At 44.8% G+C, this 19,905-nt stretch overlaps 2 protein-coding genes across 3 annotated transcripts in view; both read left to right on the top strand.

The window, feature by feature from the left end:
* The first annotated feature begins 272 nt into the window (after positions 1-272).
* Pak1ip1 (PAK1 interacting protein 1) lies at positions 273-12,267 on the top strand. Its single transcript, XM_008831625.3, has 10 exons — positions 273-433; positions 3,618-3,780; positions 6,023-6,143; positions 6,217-6,291; positions 6,961-7,013; positions 7,680-7,825; positions 7,915-8,012; positions 10,718-10,817; positions 11,634-11,754; positions 11,882-12,267. Exons 1-10 carry the CDS (start codon positions 350-352, stop codon positions 12,085-12,087), a joined length of 1,167 nt encoding a protein of 388 aa, XP_008829847.1. The 5' UTR covers positions 273-349; the 3' UTR covers positions 12,088-12,267.
* Positions 12,268-17,054: 4,787 nt separating this feature from the next.
* The window catches only part of Tmem14c (transmembrane protein 14C), a 7,208-nt gene continuing 4,357 nt past the window's right edge, over positions 17,055-19,905 (top strand). Inside the window, exons 1-3 of one of the 2 annotated variants that reach the window (XM_008831624.2) lie at positions 17,055-17,204; positions 18,118-18,185; positions 18,689-18,765. In XM_008831624.2, coding sequence (XP_008829846.1) covers positions 18,163-18,185; positions 18,689-18,765 — 100 coding nt within the window. In that variant the 5' untranslated portion in view covers positions 17,055-17,204; positions 18,118-18,162. Of the gene's footprint in view, positions 17,205-17,302; positions 17,394-18,117; positions 18,186-18,688; positions 18,766-19,905 lie in introns of those variants that run through there. The other variant, XM_029562839.1, reaches the window with a different exon arrangement.

Below are 19,905 nucleotides of genomic sequence, written 5' to 3'. Positions count from 1 at the left end.
TCCTCCACACGCCCAAGGCCTTCCAAACCACAGGCGCCGCTAACCACCACCCAAACCGGAAATTGCCCCCCCTTCCTATATGTATCAGAAATGGGTTTGCGCGAAAGATGTCCTGCCTACTCCCCTCAGGCGTAACTCACTGGGCTACGTTGACCTCTAGGCGTAGACGCCATAGCTACAGAAGCAGAAGCCTAAAGTGGCCCGGGGAGGGGGGGGGGGGGCCCTGAGCATGTCCCTGAGCATGACGTCTTATCCGCGCGCGACGCAGGAAGGCCCGCCTCCTTTGGCGTCCGGTTCGCTCCCCGCTCCTGCAGTCACTGGGTTCCGGGGAAGGCACGTGCGCTGCTGAATGGAGCTGTTGGCGGGCAGCTACGAGCAGGTCCTGTTCGGGTTTACAGTCCACCCGGAGCCCGCGACGAGGGGCGACCATCAGGTGAGGCCCCCCCCCCGCGAGCCCGGGGCTGCGGGGCGGGGAAAGTCAGGCTCGGGCCCACGCCGAGGTAAACACTGGGCGTCCGCGTTTCCTCTCGGGTTTCGGTGGATAGTTGATGGAGGACCGCGGTGAAAAGCCGGCAGGCTAGTGTCCGGAATCCCGGCGCTTGAGAGCCTGAGACAGGGGGATTGCGAGTTCAAAGCTGGCCTGAGCTGTCTCTGTACGGAGTTTGCCAGAATGAAATAGTACTTTCTGTTGCACGAAAATGTCCTTGGAAGGCAACGAAAGAAGTTGATCTCGTAGTGGAGAGTAGATGTGGTTGGGGCGGAGGTAGGAAGGTGATGGAGAGAGGAAGGCTAAGGCGTACAGAAAGGCATTTGGGGGCTGGAGAGATGTCTCAGTGGTTATGAGCACTGGCTGCTCCTGCATAAGACCGGGTTCAATTCCCAGCACCCATATGGTGGCTAACAACCGTCCTCCAGTTCCAGGAGATCCAACGCCCTCTTCTGATCTCCGTGGGCATTACATGACACGGGTGCACTTACACACATGCAGACAATACACTCATACACAAAATTTTTTTAAAAAAGAGAAATGCAGTTGGTTGGGTAAAGTGACTTCCCATAGACAATTAATTGTACATTTCAGAGTAGCTACTAGAAAGTATTTTTGAATGTTGTCAACGCAAAAAAACTAGATACATGGTTGAGGAGATGGACATGTTAATTTCCCTGATCTGGTCACCGCACAATGTATAGAGGTATTCAAATAGAGCATTTTGCTCCATAAAAATGTGTGTTTATTGTATGTTAAAATAAAATGAAAAGACACCAAACCATACCAAAGGCATGAAAGTAGCTGACTTTTTTATGGAAAAATGAGCTGTAGATCTAAGCTGACATGTGATTATTAAAAGTCTTATGGAAGAATAACTTCCTATGTCACTGAATTTCTGCCTTTATACCTCACAAGATATTAGAGCTGGATTAGGATCCAGAAGGCGATAGGAATTTACTCATTGATTGAGAGTTTACTGTGGGGAGGCAAGCAGGGGGAAAAGATGCCAGAGGTGTGGATCCCGCAGTAACCTTCCTGCTAGAAGGGATCAGTGAACAAGAGACATAACTCTATCGAGGTAGGGGACTGGAGAGATGGCTCAGTGGTTAAGAGCACTGACTGCTCTTGCAGAGGATCCGGGTTTGATTCCCAGTACCCATATGGTGGCTACAAACCATCCTTAACTCCAGTTCCAGGGGAATCCGAAGCCTTCTTCTGACTTCGGTGGCATTTCATGACACGGGTGCGCTCACATACAGGCAGGCAATACACTCATAAAATAAAAATAATAAATAAAATATTTTTGAAAATGTATATGTGGAGGTAAAATATAGCACAATATGAAAATCTTTACTAAATATGAGAATAAGGATATTAAGTTAATTGCTAACATAGTCAGATAGGAATGCTCAGGACTAGAACTCTGATCCCAGGTTGATGCCTCACTCAGTAAAGGTGCTTGCCTTCAAGCCTCACAACCTGAGTTTGATCCCTGGATCTCACATGGTAGAATGAGAGAACTGATCCCAAGTTGTCCTCTGACTTCCAGGTTCGTGCCCACTCACAGACACCCAAAATAAATAAATGTTAAAAAACATTTAGAAATCTGATCTCCTGACTTCTCTAAAAACTATTATTCCTGCAGCAATTCTAGTGCTCTAGAACCTATTTTGAGTATGTCTTTAGTGTGTTTTCTTTGTAGTGAACTTGCATACTATGTTCCAGATCCACAGCAACCCTGAGACAAACTGTTATCATTTTACAGATGAATCAATGGGAGGTTTCTCAGAGGTTAAGAGACTGCTCACCATTTATAAATACAAGATGGCAGGGCCCACCAAAGAGTCTCATACTCAAGCTGGTACCATGACCAGATGATACCACTAAAACTGAACAGTAGGCCAGAGAACTGGTATTACTTATGTAACAAGAATAAACAAAGAGGTTTTTTGGTCTTTTTTTGAGACAGGATCTCCCTGTAGCCCCAGCTAGCCTGAAACTCACTGTGTAGACCAGGCTGGCCTTGAACTCAAAGAGATCCACCTGCCTCTGCCTCCCAAGTCCTAGGATTAAAGGCGTGCACCACCACGCCTAGCAAGAATACACTAAGTTTATACTTTGATTAAAAGCCCTAGCAAGATTGAGTGGGGTGGGTGTCTTGGGCTTGTAATCCTGGCACCCAGGAGGCCAAGGCAGGAGGATGAAGAGTTCCAAACTTCCTGAGTTGCATAGTGATTTGGAGACCAGCCTCGCCACATATTAAGGCCTTGATGATAAATAAGTCAGTAAGTAAGTAATACAAAGAAACCTACCCAAAACAAAAGTAAGTTGTAGCAGTCCATCTGGTACATTGTGACTTGACTCAAAGGGGGCCTATTGTTCCTGATTGATGGAAAGACTATCTGCTGCTGTAGTTCTTTAGGATTTAATGTGCAATGATTCTTCTTAGGTAAATGCAAAGAACTTTGATTTTCTTTCTTTCCTCTTTGGTGTAGTTTGCTAATAACTATTTTTCATGTAATTCAGTTTGAAGAGTTCGTGTGTGTGTGTGTCTGTGTGTTCTGTTATTTGCACTCATCCAGTCCCACTTCTCAAACCAAACATCTCATAGTCATAAGCACAGAGTTCCTCCTGAGACTCCTCGTTGGCAATTCTCAAGGGCTCATGTTGGTACTAATGAAAATACACACATACCCTTTTTGTTTGTTTGTTTGTAGAACTTGTTACATTCTGTGTAACATGGTATTGCTTTATATCTCTGTCCCTGGAATGGAAGCTTCATTTGAATACAGACTGGTCACTGCTGTATTTCTCCTGCCTATATTTAGTACCACGCATGTTTGAATGAATAACTCCATATAAAAAGCTGAGCATTTGGATGAATGATGTGGAAGTCTCACATGTTAAGTCTTCAGACTCATCTCCACTATCTGGAGATGACACGACTCCCCCCATTGCCATCCCACCTCTGTGCATTCCTTGTCACTTCCCCAGTTCTTTGCATGTCATTGCATGGTTTTTCTCTGTGGGGCCCACTAGAAGATTTTAAGGATTGTGGAACCATTATCTATTTCCAGAGAATTGTGATGTGACTGGGCCATTGATCCTATGTCTCACTCTTCTGCAGAAATGGACTCCTGTGGCTGACTTCACTCACCATGCCCACACTGCCTCCTTGTCAGCAGTGGCTGTGAACAGTCGCTTTGTAGTCACTGGGAGCAAAGATGAAACAATTCACATTTATGACATGAAAAAGAAGATAGAACATGGGGCTCTGGTACATCACAATGGTAAGAAGTTGTATCCTTTCAGATATGTGGAGGTGTTGATTCCTTACAGTTTGACTTCAGTTAAGACTGTTCAGTACATGTCTGTTAATGTAGCAGACTCTGTGATAGAGATACAGAAATAAAAACTTAAAAAAAGACCCCTTGTCTTCAGGTTGCTCTCTCACTCCTACGGAGATAGAATGTCTCTGTGTTTTAGTCTCATGGACCTACCTACAGCCTGGTCATGGTTTCCAAAGAAGACTGTAGATATACCAGAGTAAAAGACAGAGGAAAAAAGATCATTGGAATTGAGGTCAAGGAGCAATAATTGCACACTGGTGGTTGGGTTGTCCATGTCTGAGAGGAGTTACCCAATACAGAGGCAGGTCAAGGGCTAGAAAGACTAAGTAATTTTTTTTCTTAGTACTGTTTTTTTTTTGTATTTTCCATGAAACAGAAAGGAGGGAAGAACTTAATATGTAATCAAGAAGATTGGGGGGAAAAGGCAAGAAAAAGGAGAACTCAGAGTAGAATTAATTTTTTGTGTTATTTAGTTTGAGGAAACAGCCAGGAAGGTTGATTTCCTGCAGAGAAAGGCGGATAAAATAGGGCCCGTTTCCTGCCTGCTGGTAATGCTCTAAGCATTGGTTCAGGAGTGAAGTTGAAGTGACAGATGTTTGCCTTCTCGCATGGTCCTTACCTTCACTGACAGGTGTCTTGCTCTTCATCTGAAGCCAGGCTATGAGGAATCTCCACATACATTCCTTCTCCATCCCTTAACTCCCGATTCATAGGAAGGTCAGCTGTGTCTCTTAGGCTTGGACAAAAATGTAATCTGTTTAAGCTGTTATATTCCGCAGTAAGAAAAGGACTCGGTTTAGATGGGGGATGAATGAAGCAGGGTTCTTGTTTTCTTCCTTTGCTTGTGTAAATCCTCCGTCAGATAGTTGGTAATAGATCAGCTCTTCTAGGTGGCCTCATGGACAGAAAGAGCATAGTTGCCAAAGAGGATAGCAGAGAAGGGAAACCACAGCCGAAGACGTTTCCATTTTGAGGTGGTGTGCAAGCCCAGATAAAGAACACTCTAAAGGATTGATCAGGAGGTGTGTAGATGGAAACGGTGACTTGGGTTTTCACTTATGTTCTGCAAAGAACCAAATGGTAAATGTCAGGCTTTGTGGATAGTGTATATAGCTCATGTTATAATTGCACGGCTTTGTGAAAGCAGTTGCATGCATTCTAAGGGAGTGAACTGTTAGCTGCTTTCCAGAAATACTACTTGTATCAAAACAGACAGCCAGCGGGAGTTGAGGGCAGTGATCTGCTTGGTCTTGAAATGTAGGTTGGTAAATCGGGTTGACACAGGCTTCAAGAGAAGAGCTAACTTTACCTGGAGGTACAGGTGTGATAGTTGGGACTGCTTTGGGGCTAGAGGAATGTAAGTTCTCTTACTGTCTCACTCTCCAGCCTTTTAGTATTTGATCCGTAAAAGAAAGTCTTTGGGGAGAGCAAGACTTCAATTTTGGTGGAGGGAAGTTAAGGCTGTAGAGAGATTGAAATGATTAAGGAAATTTGCTTACCACTGGAAGAAGTTCACAGACAGCATAGCCCCAAATGTAACACTGTATAGAATTGTCCTAGTAATTAGTGAATGAAAACATGGGAATAAGATGACGGTTCTGCATCAGTGATGATTGCATTGTGGCTGATTGGATAGCTCGCCCGCTGTTTAAAGTAGGAATCGTGGCTGAACATCGTCATTTGTTTTCTAGATGAGCTGGTTGGCAGTTAGCTTTGTTTGACTCCTGAACCTCTCCGTGATTATAATCACTATTTGTGACTATAGAGGCAGTGAACTGATTAGTTCAAGTTTACATCTACAACTGAAAACATTTGCATAGCCTTAAACCTGCATTCATAGGCTGGCGGTATAGCTTAGTAACGCTCCTGCTCAGCATGCACAAGGCTCTGGATTTAATCTCCCAGCACCACCAAAATAGACATGTGTGTTTTAACACAAGAACTTTAATTCTTCACCTGAGACTTTCCAGTGTATTTCAGGAGTCTCATGGACGTTGGATGTTTTCTTTTGTTCCGCTTTTGTGGTACTGGGGTTGAACTGTGGGATCCTCTGTGTGCTGGGCAGAGCTACTGCCAAGCTGCAGTCATACCCTCACGTTTTACTTGCTATGGTACAATCTTCCAACAAGAGATGAAATTTGTTTTCAAGAGAATACAGTTTTGCTTGTCTTGGTTTTTACAGGCACAATCACTTGTCTGAGATTCTATGGCACCAGGCACTTAATCAGTGGAGCGGAAGATGGACTCATCTGTGTCTGGGATGCAAAGAAATGGGAATGCCTGAAGTCCATTAAAGCCCACAAGTGAGTCTGCTATTCCCATTGGCCTTTCAGATGAGCCACTGAGGCTGGGGGCTAACTGTCAGTTTCCTTTTAGAGGACATGTGACGTTCCTTTCTATTCATCCATCTGGCAAGTTGGCCCTGTCCGTTGGTACTGATAAGACATTAAGGTAAGTTATATGCTCAAGGGCGTCTTTACTAATTAATCTCTTACAGTAATCAAATACTGGTTTTCTGTATTGTTCCTAAGTTTTCAACTATTTTAAGTTACTGTGAAAACAGGGAAAAATAGAAAATTACTGGACTACTTCATAATGGTAATATAAAAATGACTTATATTGGTCAGGCATAGTGGTACACACTTTTAATCCTAGCACCCGGGAGGCAGAAGCAGGCAGATCTCATGGGTTCAAGGCCAGCCTAGTCTACATAGCAAGTTCCAGGCCTGCCAGGGCTACATAGTACATAGTGAGGCCAGTCTGAAAAACAAACCTATATATATATATGTATATATATGAGAGAGAGACAGAGAGAGAGAGAGATTTATTTCAAACATGCACTACGCTCCAGTCATTGTAAAGTGAAGCAAGACATGGATGGCCCTAAAGAGAAATATAGATGAAACTAATGGATAGCAACGTGTTTAAAAGGTCTGGGCTAGGCTGTGCTTTAATTCTGCTTGATAGTAAACGTTTCATGACATTGCTACAAAACAGATGGCACGTCCTTTAAAATCCATTATCCTGTATGTGGGGGCGGGTACTATTCTCCATGCATGTACTTTTCCACTTAGTGACTGAAGTGGAGATTGTGATATAAACAAGCCTCCTGTTTTGCAGAACGTGGAATCTTGTGGAGGGAAGATCAGCTTTCATAAAAAATATAAAGCAAAGTGAGTAGTTTGGAATATATTTTGTAGTAACTGAAATATGAATGTATGTATACACATTAAATGTGTGTGTACACGTTTATTTCCTGCTTGATGGTAGTTAGTTCAGAGCACATGTTCTAAGTTATTTTCTCTTCCCATTTCAGATCTGGGTTCTTACAACTCTCACATACCATTTTATGACCTTCAGTAATTTTTTTAAAAAGAGATTTATTTATTATGTGTATATATTAATGCCTGCATGTATATATGTGCACCATATGGAGGAGGCCAGAAGAGCATCAGATACCCTGGAACTGGAGTTGCAGGTGGTTGTGAGCCATGAACAGAACTCAGGTCCTCTGCACAAGCAGCGAGTGCTCTTAACCACTGAGCCATCTCCCAGCCCTAACCCGAGATGTATGTTCTGAGTGTATTATGAAATATGAAACAATTTTCCTGTGAGAAGATGCAGTTATAAGTGTTTGCTATTTTTATTATGATGACCTTTTTAAGGGATTTATAAGTTGGGGATGAGAGGGTTCAGATAAAATCTCATATAGACTAAACTGGCTTCAAAATTGCTTTATAGCTGAGGCTGGCCTTGAACTCCTGAATTCTCCTTCCTTCTCCCAAGTTCTGGGCTTAAACCAACACACCCAGCTAAGATAAGATATTTTTAACTTACAGATGCTCACATAGTGGAATGGTCCCCAAGTGGAGAGAAGTACGTAGTTGTTCTACTGAATAGAATAGATGTGTATCACCTCGACACTGCGTCTGTCAGTGGCACCATCACAAATGAAAAGAGGATTTCTTCTGTTACATTTCTCTCAGTAAGTCCTTAGGAAGTAGTGGTGGAAGGATCTGAGGTGGTCAGAACTGAGGGCATTCTGGGTATTTATTTTCTTTTTCTTTCTCCGAGGATTCTGTCCTTGCAGTGGCTGGTGACGAAGAAGTTGTAAGGTTTTTTGACTGTGATTCACTGGTGTGCCTCTGTGAATTTAAAGCTCATGAAAACAGGTATTTAAAAAAAAAATCTTTAAAAAAATTGGTCTGTGTGTATGTGTAATCTTACTGAATGCTGCATATGTGATTGTTTCTGATCAACATGTAAGATACTGATACTGTCCCATGTATATGATGCCTGGCGTGTAAGGAGATGACGAAAAATGTTCCTGACTTCATAACACAGGAGGAGTGAAGCTGTGACCAAGACGATTCATTTGCATGTTTTAAAAATACGTCTGTTAGATGTGGAACCTGACAGCAGGCATATTTGAACAAACCAGAAAGGAAGCAGTATTGAGCTTTATCCCTGACCACTTTTGTCCTTTTACTTAATCCCTTTGCCCACGTCCCCTTTTCCCCATCGGGAAAGTGAAATGGCATCGAGCTCTATCCTCCTAGCTGAGGCATCGATGGTCTCAGTAAGTGGTTCATTGACTTGGCCCAAATCATAGTCCACTTGAGTAAAAGAGCTGGCCCAGGTCCAAGTCACCTGACTCTTAACGTCCCTGTTCTTTTTACTGTGACTTTGAAAAATGAGAGAGTATACAGCATTTTGCTTCCGTGTGGTTCAACAGCGTGTTCACCCAGGTCTCAAATAAGCCTTAAATCTTATTTTCCAGAAAACAGTTGTTTTGAGAAACTTATTGTGAATATTCAGTCCTGCAGTCAGGATATGGGCAGTGCTTTTCCTGTATTAGAAAGTAAACCCATTTAAGGGAGACCATTTCAGATGCATTCCTAACAATGCTGTTTTACTGTGTGTTTGTTTTTTTTTTTTTTAACATTTTAAGGGACTATTTTATTATTTTTATTTTATGTGTATGCATGTATTGCCTGCATGTAAGTAAGTGCACCTGTGTCATGCAATTCCCGTGGAGGACAGAAGAGGCTGTCGGATCCCCTGGAACCGGAGTTACAGTTTGTTAGCTGCCATGTGGGTGCTGGGATTTGAACCCAGGTCTTCTGCAAGAACAGTCAGAACCGTTGACTTTCCAGTCCCCACTGTTTGTTTTTAATGATGAACCAAAGACACAATCTCTTGTGTGTTCACAGCTCCCACCCATTACAGTAAGGCAGTAGGTGGTTTGGCAGATGCTCTACCACCAAGCTACATTCCCAGCCTTTGTTTTTTGACTTAGAAGAACTATATGGGCAAGCAGACCAGTTTAAGGAGCCTGCTCCCTAGACCCCACCATCAGCTCCCTAGACCCACCACCACCTCTTTAGACCCCACCATCAGCTCCCTAGACCCACCACCAACTCCTCAGACTCCACCATCAGCTCCCTAGACCCACCACCACCTCCTCAGACTCCACTATCAGCTCCCTAGACCCACCACCACCTCAGACTCCACCATCAGCTCCCTAGACCCACCACCACCTCCTCAGACCCCACCACCAGCTCCCTAGACCTCACCACCAGCTCCCCAGACCCACCGCCAGCTCCTTGGACCCTGCCACCAGCTCCCCGGACCCCGCCACCAGCTCCAGCATTTGCTGCTTCAGAACCAGTCTCAACATATCTTTATCCCAGCCACCTCCTCCTCCCATGTTATTTTAAATGTGTATGTGTATGTGTGTACAAGCACACTTGTGTGTTTGTGTGAACATACATGCCACAGTGCTCAAACGGAGATCAGAGGATAACTTTGTGGAATTGGTTCTCTCCTTTAATCTTTAAGTGGGTTCTGAAGATCAAATTCAGGCTGTCAGGTATACATGGCAAGTGCTTTTACCCAGGGAGCCATCTTGCCAGACTTGTCCATGTTACTTTAAAGCAGATTACAGTTTTGAGGGTTTTAAGCTTGAAAGTATCATGGTTTTACTTCTATTCGAAAAATTTATCCAGCAAAAATGGAAGCAGAACAGTCAGCGAGGCAACAATAACAGTCAACTAAACAACAACCGGAATCCAGATGCTGAAAAGCAGCTTAGACTAGGAGGGGCTGGGGATGGGGAAGGCCGTGCTCTCCTCTCCATGAATCTCTAGTCTTCCCTTCCTGAACAAGAGTTCCTGAGATTATGGGCTGTTTCCTCCTCTTTATTCATCCTTTAAGTAACCTGAGTAGTTATCATTTCAGTTTTGCCTTAAGAGAGGGACAGTTTTATCTGATGTTCAGAGCTGAAAATGGTTGACCAGTGGAGTATGTGCATCATGATATTTTAAGCCAATGGTTGCTGAACATTTTGAAAATACTTGAAGCATTGAAAAAGCTAGAGTCTGTGCACATGGTTTTATAATGATGTCACATTCTTTGGAAAGAATTTCCTTTTTTTTAGCTTTTTGAGACAGGGTCTCCCTGTAGCACCAGCTGACCTAGAACTCTATATAGAACAGGCTGGCCTTGAACTCACAGAGATCCTCCTGCCTCTGCCTCCTGAGTGCTGGGATTAAAGGCGTGTACCACCACACTTGAATTTTTTTTCCCCCTTCTTGAAGTGCTGAAATTTTTTTTTTAAGATTTGTTTTTACTATTTTTATTAATGTACATGTGTATTTGTATATGTGAGTAAATGCCGCATGTAAGCAGAAGCCGGAAGAGGACAGAAGAGAGTTTGGAGTAGGAGGTGGGGTAGGTGGTTGTGAGCCACCCAGTGTAGGTGCTGGGGACTGAACTCATCCTCTGGAAGGGGAAGAAGCGCTCTTCACCAACCACTGAGCCATCTCTTCAGCTCCTGGAAGAAATGATCTTCATGACATTAATACTTCTACCCTAGGGTAAAAGGCATGTTCAGTTTTGAAGTTCCAGAGCATCATGTTCTTGTCACAGCATCGAATGATGGTTTCATTAAGATGTGGAAGCTTAAGCTGGATAAGGTCAGTGTCTGTACCCATGTGAATGCACGTTAAACAAGCTTTCTGTGAGGATTGCTGTAATAGGAGAGAGATTATCTTTTCTTAAGATTCATAAGACATATAAGCTTTTAAAATCTTCCCTCTTTTTAGTTGCATAATTGTTATTGATGGTTTTCAAGTTGGCAGAGTTGCCTGGAGGGGTGGGGGACTAGCATTTGTGACTCGGAACTGATCAAGATCAGATCCCAGATCAGCCTCTGCTTTCTAATCAGAAAAACTGATTTTTTTTCTGTCAGTCAGTGTTCTCTATAATATTAGATAAAATGATGGCCATTATCAAAAACAATTTTAAAGATTCTGATTGATTGTGGAACTACCAATATAGTTTTGAACTAGATCATTACATGTTAAATTCCCTTCTGTTGTCTCCTGATAGTCTCAGTTTAGTAAGGCTTATTGAGTGTCTATATAAGACATAGTGTGTTTCCTTATATAATGTCTGGATATGTTTAAGAAATTGGCTCTGTGAGCACCCTAGTCAGACCAATCATAAGTCAAAATAGTTGATTACTTCTAAGTAGTATCATATCTTATGCTCAAGAGAATACAGATTTGCATCACCTGACGGGAGCTGCATTCTAAACAGTGCATTGTTGGGTGACTTCATTGGTGCCCTTACTTAATTTAATAAACCCAGGTGGAAGCACTTCCTGTGCATGGAGACTGACACATAGCATGGTACATGCATTCTGTTACTGGTTATTAAAAAAGAAAAAGCAGTTATCCAAATTCCTCTGAGTTAAGTATGTCATAAGCTCTCCCTCCCTTTTGTTTCAGAAAGTTCCCCCGTCTTTGCTGTGTGAAGTGAACACTGGTGCCAGGCTGACCTGTCTTGGAGTATGGTTAGACAGAGTGACAGATGCAAAAAAGAGCCTTCCTTCAACAGCGCCCTTTCCAGGTAAATTAAGAAAATGATTTAAAAGGCTTGAGCAGTCAGCCCCAGACTAGTTGAAATATGAGATGTCCCATGACTCCACTCTGGGGGAAGAAACACCGCCTTTAACGCACTGTCTGATTTGTTCCAGTAAGTAAAGAACGAGCCAGAACGAACAAAACAGAATGTGGCAACATGGTGCAGGAAGAGGGAACGCCAGAGCCTGGCTCAAAGAAACCTGCTTCAACTGGTGACCGTGAGAAGCCAGCCAAGGGAGCTCGCTTGGTGCCAGCCAAGAGGAGGAGAACAACGGCACTGCTGGAAAAGAAGAAGAAAAGGAAAATGCAGCTCACGTGACAAACGTCAGATTTCTCCCCAAGAGAATGCCTTCTTGACAGCACACTCCTTTTCCAGTGTTACACTTTACCTTTCTGAGTAACAAAAGGAATTTCTTCTGGAGAAGATGTACAGCTTTTTTTCTTAAAAAAAAAAAAAAACAGACTTTTAGGTGGTGGTTTTTATTTTAGTTTAAAAAAAGAACAGTAAAGCAAGGCTCAGTGTGGTGGTGCACACACACCTTCAATCCCAGCATTGGGGCGGCAGGCAGATCTCTGAGATCGAGGCCAGCCTGGCCTACATAGTTAGTTCCAGGCCTGCTGGAGCTACAGGGAGACTGTGTCTCAAAAAAAACAAAAACCCAAACCCACTAAAACCCTTTTTGGCAGCTGGCATCTTATATATAATGGTGGCATGTGTTCATTGGAATGTATGATATTTACTATTGTTCACAGCAAGTAAAGATAAGAAAATACTAAATTTCGAATAGTTAAAATTTGAACGTATTTATTTTGTGGTGCTAGGGCAGGCACTCTACTGCTGAGCCATGGCACTTGGTTCCCTGCCAAAGTTCAGTCAACACAGTCTTTACCATAGGCAGGTGAAGGTTACTCTACAGACAATTCTGCTTCTCAGCAGTAGCTGACAAGATTTAAGGGTGAGAGAGATACTTCAGGCTGGAGAGATGGCTCAGCAGTTAAGAGCACTGGCTGCTCTTGCAGAAGGCCTGGATTTGATTCCCAGCACCTACATGGTGGCTAACAACCACCAGTTTCAGGGGATCTGATGCTCTCTTCTCACCTTGGCGGGTGTTACACAACATGGGTGCCCTTACATATATGCAGGCAGTACAATCATGCACATAAAAAATATTTTTAAAAATTGAAAAACATTTCCCACCAGGCGTTATGGTGCATGCCTTTAATCTCAGCACTTGGGAGGCAGAGGCAGGCAGATCTTTGTGAGCTCGAGGCCAGCCTGGTCTACATAGCGAGTTCCAGGACAGCTGGGGCTACAAGGGGACCCTGTCTCAAAAAGACAAAAAAAAAAAGACATTTCCCATAACAGCTCATCTCTCTCAGAGCGTCACAGTACTCACCTATATAGTGTAGTCTTAATCCACCTTGCCGTTCCTTGTCATTTTTCCTCAGTCTCGTATCTGTGTAAGGCATAATCCCTCCATGCAATCATACGATTGGGGTGGACTAAAATGTCAATATGTATAAAGCTCTTTGCATGGGTTTATACATTGTCAGAACTCAGTGAAGGTAACCCTGTTGCTACCACTGTTGTCATAGTAATGGCGTATTTTTTTTCATTTGGATAAAACAAGTCAGTAGATGTCAGCTGCCTCTATGAGAGGTTAAACAATGGACAGTTCCAAGGGGTGACATAATGAGAAATCAAAAGAAGATAAATCTGTGAGCCAGGAAGATGGTTAAATGTGTAAGGGCCATGAAGCCTGATGACTCAAGTTTGATCCCCAGAGCCCACATGGTGAGAAGAAAGAACCAACTTCTAAGTTGTCCTCTAAACACTACACATGGCAGGATGTGCATATCTACACACAAATTTATTATTTTAGGCAGGTTCTTATTGTATCGCCCTGGCTGGTCTGAAACTATATAGACCAGCCTGGCCTCAGACACAGAGAATTGCCTGCATCTGCCAGTAAGTGCTTGAAGCCATGCTCCACTATGTCCAGCCTACATGATTTTTTTAAAAGTTTGTGATAGTTTTGGTATTACAAAAGACAAGGCTGACTTTGAAAGGAATTACATGTAAGCATATGTAGTTTTTGACTGGTTTGCAACCTGGAGCCCTGACCTACCTGGTACCACTAGAAGTAAATTTCATCAGGTCCCAGTTTATTTAGTGGATCCTTATGTTTCAGGCTTTTAAGCACCTGTGGTCACCCACAATGGCCTTAGTGGCAAAGAAGGATGTTCTAACTAGAAATGCACTGGTAGGGAAAGGGTGTAAGGTTGGTATAAAAGGAATTCTGTTCCTGGAGTCCCAGCTACCCAAGAGGCTGAGCTGGAGGATTCCTTGAGCCCAGGAGTTCCAGGCCAGCCTGGGCAACATAGACTCCCTTCATTGGAAAACAGAAAGTAAATAGGAAATGTGTTACATAAATAGGACTAAAAAGTTCAAGATGCCCAATATTTGCAGATACAAAGTTTATGTGAGACATCCAAACACTGATGCACCAGATAAGAGACGAAATGTTCACAGTAGATCAAATGAACTAATACAAAAAGCATCACAAACCCATCATTCTCTAGAATAGAACCCATGGCTGTTCATGGGCCAACAGGAGCAGTGCCTCTCTAATGTAACTTGTGTGGTTGGCTTTTTGTTTAAATTTCTCGATATCCATCCTTGGGCTGGAGAGATGGCTCAGCAATTAAGAACACTGGATGCTCTTGCAGAGGACCCAGGTGTGGTTCCCAGCACCCACACTGCAGTTAACTGTCAGTAACTCCATTTCCAGGGGATCTGATGCCCTTTTGTTTCACTCTGTCCTGGAGACTCATGTACCAATTTTTTCCAACTTGTTTTTCCTTATCTGGAATGGACTTAGTGAGTTAGGCATCTAAAGATTTTCTTTTTTCCCCTTATATACTGGGGACTAAACCCAGAGCCAAGGGAAAGCACTCTACCACCAAGCTAAATCTCCAGCCCCGTGATTCCAGCATATGAATTTGGTTTGTGAGTCTTTCTGTTCCATTGCTTCTAAGGCACCTTAACCTGGCAGTATATGACAGTTCACGTCAAAATACGGAACTGCTCTGGCAGTCTGGTTTTGTTTTTCCTGCTAGAATGCTAAAATGTGGAGTTGAATTACTTTGATGCTTGTGTAGGAGCAGATGTGCATGCATGCAGAAACTTCCTGATGTTTAGACTCTCCACATCCCTCCCCTACTGTTTATTCAGTGTCCATGTGTTGAGAGTCCACCACGTGTAGTTGGCACCGTCTTAGCCTGTGGAACTAAAAGGAAAAACATCCTTGCCCCAAAGACAAACACTGAAATAAATGCAGGAGGGGGAGTTGTTTGTTTTCTGGGTTTTTTTTTGTTGTTGTTGTTGTTGTTGTTGTTGTTGTTTGTCTCTTTGAGACAGGGTTTCCCTGCAGCCTCAGCTGGCCTGGAACTCAATAAATATATAGACCAAGCTGGCCTCTTATCTCACAAAGATCTGCCTGCCTCTGCCTCCTGGACATTGGGATTAAATGCCAGGTTTAAATGGATGTTTTTGATGTAGTGACCCAGGGGGAGGTTAGGGGCAGCTATACTGCTGTAAGAGAAGATTGAGTTTTCAGACTATAAAAGGGCATTTCCAGCAGAGGGAGCAGTATTTTCTCAGTGATTGAAGACTTAGCTACAAGGAATAAAATAAACTCTGGGCATCTTGAACTTGAAAGCATGTACTTGTGTGTGCCGATTCATACAAAGACACAGGTGCATCTGACCATAATCTGGATGACACCCCATTCACATTTGTGGTTCAACTCTAGTAATCCAGTAGGTTCTTACTGGTGATAATCTAGCATTCTGGAATCATTCCAAGTTCTTAACCACCATCTTTGCTGCTTAGAATTAGCTGTGATACAACATTTTGCTATCTGGAAGTAGGTGTTGACAGTGGAAAGCTTTAAAGATTTATTTTTATGTATTTTTTGTCTATGTGAGTCAATGCCATGAGCAGGTGGCTGCAGAGGCCAGAAGAGCATCAGACCACCTTGGGCTGGAGTTACCTGTAGTTCTGAGCCACAAGATGTGAGTGCTGGGAATTGAACTCTGGTCTCTGGAAAAGCAGTAAGTGCTCTTAATCATTGAGCCATGTCTGGCTGGGCATGATGGCACAGGCCTGTAATCCCAGCACTAGGGAGGTAGGCTAGCCTGGTCTACCTAGTTATGGGCCAGCCAGGGCTACCTAGTGAACACTTGGTCAGGGGAAAAAAAAAACCTGAAAACTTTTTTTTTGGGGGGGGGTTCTTTTTGAGACAGGGTCTCCCTGTAGCCCCAGCTGTCCTGGAACTCACTATGTAGATCAAGCTGGCCTTGCACTCAGAGATCCGCCTGCCTCTGCCTCCCGGGTGCTGGGATTAAAGGCGTGCGCCACCACGCCCGGCTTTTTTTTTTTTTTTGGAGGTGGGGGGGGGATGGAGAGCATTCTTAAAAAATTTAGTCGTGTTTATTTTGGCATGGAACTCACTATGTGGACTAGGCTGGCCTGGATCTCATAGAGATCCGCCTGCCTCAGCATCGGGAGAGGTGGAATTGAAGGCATGCACCATCACGCCCGGCCCTTGCCATGTTTGTTCTTGATGCAGGGTTACGGAGGAGCAGAAGCGCAGGTATTTGGTGGAACTGAGATAACGTCAATCAGTGGACTCAGAGATGGGTGGAAATGACACTCAGTTTGCCTGCTGCCCTTTCAGGGGCTTCTCTAGCAGCCTCGGTTCCAGCGGCCTCGGTGTTCCCTGCAGGTTGGCAGTAGTTCCTTCCGGCAGTCGGAGAGACAGTCTTTCCGGATGGCCCGCCTCGGGTTCACACGGCTCGGTACCCATCTGTGCACCGGCCTGCGGAATCCAGCTTTACGGGCTCTTCTCGGGCCTCCACCTTCAGTCCCAACTCAGGAGCACTGGGCTCGGCGGAGACCCGAACGCTCACCCCAGGCCGGGCCGCTTGAGCTCCGCCTCTGCCAGTGTCGTGAGCCTCAATTCCGGCCATGAGCCCCGCCCCTCCCTCTCCCGAAAGACGCCAAGCCCCGCCTTAAAGCCCAGCTTCCTGCCCCCAGGACAATTTCAAGCCCCGCCCCATCCCCGGGAAGGGGAACGCGCGCTTTCACGCCTGGCTCCAAGCCCCGCCCCCCCGTTTAGCGGGCTCTTAGCTCGGCCCGAGTCCCGCCCACATGACGCAATGACTTAGAGCCCCGCCCCCTCCCCGGAAGCGGAGCGCGCGCCTTCGTCCCAGGCTTCCGAAGCCCCGCCCCTCCCCGCCCCGGGAAACCGAGCGCGAGCCGTGACGTCCGCTGATCCTGGACCCTGACCTTGGCTCTTTGCCTCTCTGCTCCTGCGGCCTCATCCTCCGGCGCAGCCTTCGGGAGACTCGCTCTGGTTCGCCGGGTCGTGGGTAAGTGGGTGTGCTTTTCTCACGCGGACTTTGGCATTTAGGAATTATTTGGAGGCGTCCCTGCGGCGGGTGAGCTCGCCGGGCCCAGCGGCTGTGCAGCGGCACTTTTTCTCTGAGTCCGTGCAAAGCTGGAGCTGTCGCATGACTGATCAGCATTGTGGAGATTTCATTGTTCACTTTCTCTAAAACGTTAAGTGACTTCCGGGAAGGACCCTAAGTCTCTCTTCCCCGTGTGTAGAGACTTAGTTCTTAGCACGGAACCAAACGGGTGTGCGCTGCTTTCAGTCTTGTTAGGCTGGGACACGCAATGCTTTAAAGCAAACGGGAGTTAACTTCTAGAGGTGCAGCGTCACGTGTAGCTATGACTCGGGCTTCCGGGCATTTTATATTCCCTGCGCTGCAGTCTAACGAGAACTGAAGGTTGGATTCAAGGTCTTTTAAGTTTTGCAAGCGTTTAGTATTGAGGACATCTGATTTTGGGGGCAGAGGGGAAACAGCATTCAGCATGTCCCACAGAGACAATTAAGAACAGAATAAGGTGCCAGGGCATTTGGTTTCTGATTTAGTAATAACTTGGAGCTGAAATGCCCAGCTCAGTACCTGTCCAGAACTGGCCAGTGACTCCTGCTTACCTTCTGCGGGCCTGTGTTACAGCGGAGATGATTGCTAAACTGCTTGGTGTGTGTCCAGCGTTTCTTGTGTACTAAGCACTTTACTTATTACCCAATTGAATGAGCACAGCAGCCCCAGGAAAGTGATAACCCTCACCTGCCACAGAGGAGCACAGGGTGTCCAGAGGCTGTGTCCCTAAGGGGCTACACTCAGCCACTCACACCCAGGGGTGCACCTAGAACCCATTTCTATCTGACTGCCAGAGACCTGTGTGTTCCTAACTACTCTGACTTCTCCACAGGTGAAGGCCTGGTGTGCTTACCTGTCTGGACAAAGTTACAGAAGAATGCAGAAGGACAGTGGCCCGCTGTGAGTACCCAGTAAATGGGAAAATGATCTGGGGCTTCTGAGACCAGAGTGTGTTTCTGTCTGGGAAGAGTCCTAAGGCTGGAACTGCCTAGGGGCAGCCTGGGGTGTGGGTTGATTCAGGGACTTGTGGCCTAGAACCTGGATTTGAATCCAACTCTGCCGCTGTCTAGTTCTGTGACTCTGCATGTCCCCCATCCTCTTTTTCCATCTGTACAGTGACAGCATTTGCATGGAATGATGACCTTTTTTATCCCATTCAATGATTTAAAATTTTTATTGAATTATTTATGTATGTATATGTGTGGGTATGCTTGTACACCATATCATGTGTATAGAGGGCAGAGGACAACCTACAGGAGTTCATTCTCCCCTGGGTTCCCAGTAGTTGCCAGCCTTTGGCAAGAACCTTTACCCAATGAACCATCTTCCCATCTCTCATCCAGTTGTCTGTGGCGTGGTTTTTAAGCATGGTTGGTGTTGGTTTCTCCCTCTTGCCATTTCAGAATGCCTTTACATTATTTCGGTTTCGGCTATGCAGCCCTGGTTGCTACTGGTGGGATCATTGGCTATGCAAAAGCAGGTAAGGTTTTATGGTTACTTAGACTCTTAAAATCTTGGAGTGAATTATGAGTCTCCAGAGTCCTTGAAGCTAGTCTTGCTTGATTCCAGTTTGCTTGAGGCCCTTGAGCTCGCTCACAGGCAGCCTGCATTGCCTGTGTTGAAGGTTTCCCCGATACTCCTGAACTTGCTTTTGGTTATCTGGCTGAGCTCAGCCAGACATGTTGTTTCGGCCTCTTTATCTATAGGTAGGCAGGGGTGGTAGTGGATTGTTATCGTCCATGGCCATGTATCAGCCTTGACCACAGAACCATCTCTGAACTTTTCAGGCAGGAAACCTTTGGTCTCCACCCACTCTGGTATTATTTGTTTAACACTCAGACTTCAATCAGGGTCTCATGTAGGCTAGGCAAACACAGTATTACCGAATCACACCTCCAGCCTCTTTCATGCTTGATTTTTTAAGTCTTTACTAATTTAGGTAGGGGTATCAGTGAATGTGCTTGTTTTGTTTTGTTTGATTTGAGCTGAAAGATCTCATTGCATAATTCAGGCTGGCCTCGAATTCCTGCCTCCCACATGCTAAGATTATAGGACCAACTTGAATGCATTTGTTTCCACCTCTTCTTGCATCTCAGCAAGTCGCTGGAATTCTTAATCTCCAAATCTTTTTTTTTAATACCAACCCTCATTTCCCTCTTCTTTTGTGATTTGCCTGAAGTCCTACCTGTTCACAGTTCTACCCTTGATGAGTTATCAAAATGGGTTAAGAAAAAGCCTAAGGGGCCCATGAGAGATGGCTCATCGGTTCGGAGCATGACTGCTCTTGCAGAGGACCCAGGGTTCGATTCCCAGCACTCACATGGCAGCTAGCAGTTGTCAGTTACTCTAGTTCCAGGGGATCCAATGCCACCCTCTGACCTCTGCAGACATTGTACAACACTCATGCACCTACACACATGCAGCCAATACACACATATACATAAAATAAAAATAATGTATAAAATATTGTAAGAACTGGGCGTGGTAGCGCACGCCTTTGATCCCAGCACTCGGAAGGCAGAGGCAAGCGGGTTGCTGTGAGTTCAAGGCCAGCAAGGTCTACATAGTAAGTTCCAGGACAACTGGGGCTACAGGGAAATCCCCCTGTCTCAAAAAGACC

This window comes from Nannospalax galili, unplaced genomic scaffold, assembly GCF_000622305.1.
Source record: "Nannospalax galili isolate Female #2095 unplaced genomic scaffold, S.galili_v1.0 scaffold72, whole genome shotgun sequence".
Lineage (NCBI taxonomy): Eukaryota > Metazoa > Chordata > Mammalia > Rodentia > Spalacidae > Nannospalax > Nannospalax galili.
Note: the sequence above shows the minus strand (reverse complement) of the source record. Positions and strands in the feature narration are given on the sequence as shown.

What these genes read in the sequence shown, in the direction of transcription:
- Pak1ip1 (XM_008831625.3), top strand. Translation starts at nt 350, where the DNA reads ATGGAGCTGTTGGCGGGCAGCTACGAGCAGGTCCTGTTCGGGTTTACA. An exon ending in GGCTCTGGTACATCACAATG is followed by an intron (nt 3,781 to 6,022) that starts GTAAGAAGTTGT and finishes TGGTTTTTACAG; the next exon opens with GCACAATCACTTGTCTGAGA. An exon ending in CTTCTGTTACATTTCTCTCA is followed by an intron (nt 7,826 to 7,914) that starts GTAAGTCCTTAG and finishes TCTTTCTCCGAG; the next exon opens with GATTCTGTCCTTGCAGTGGC.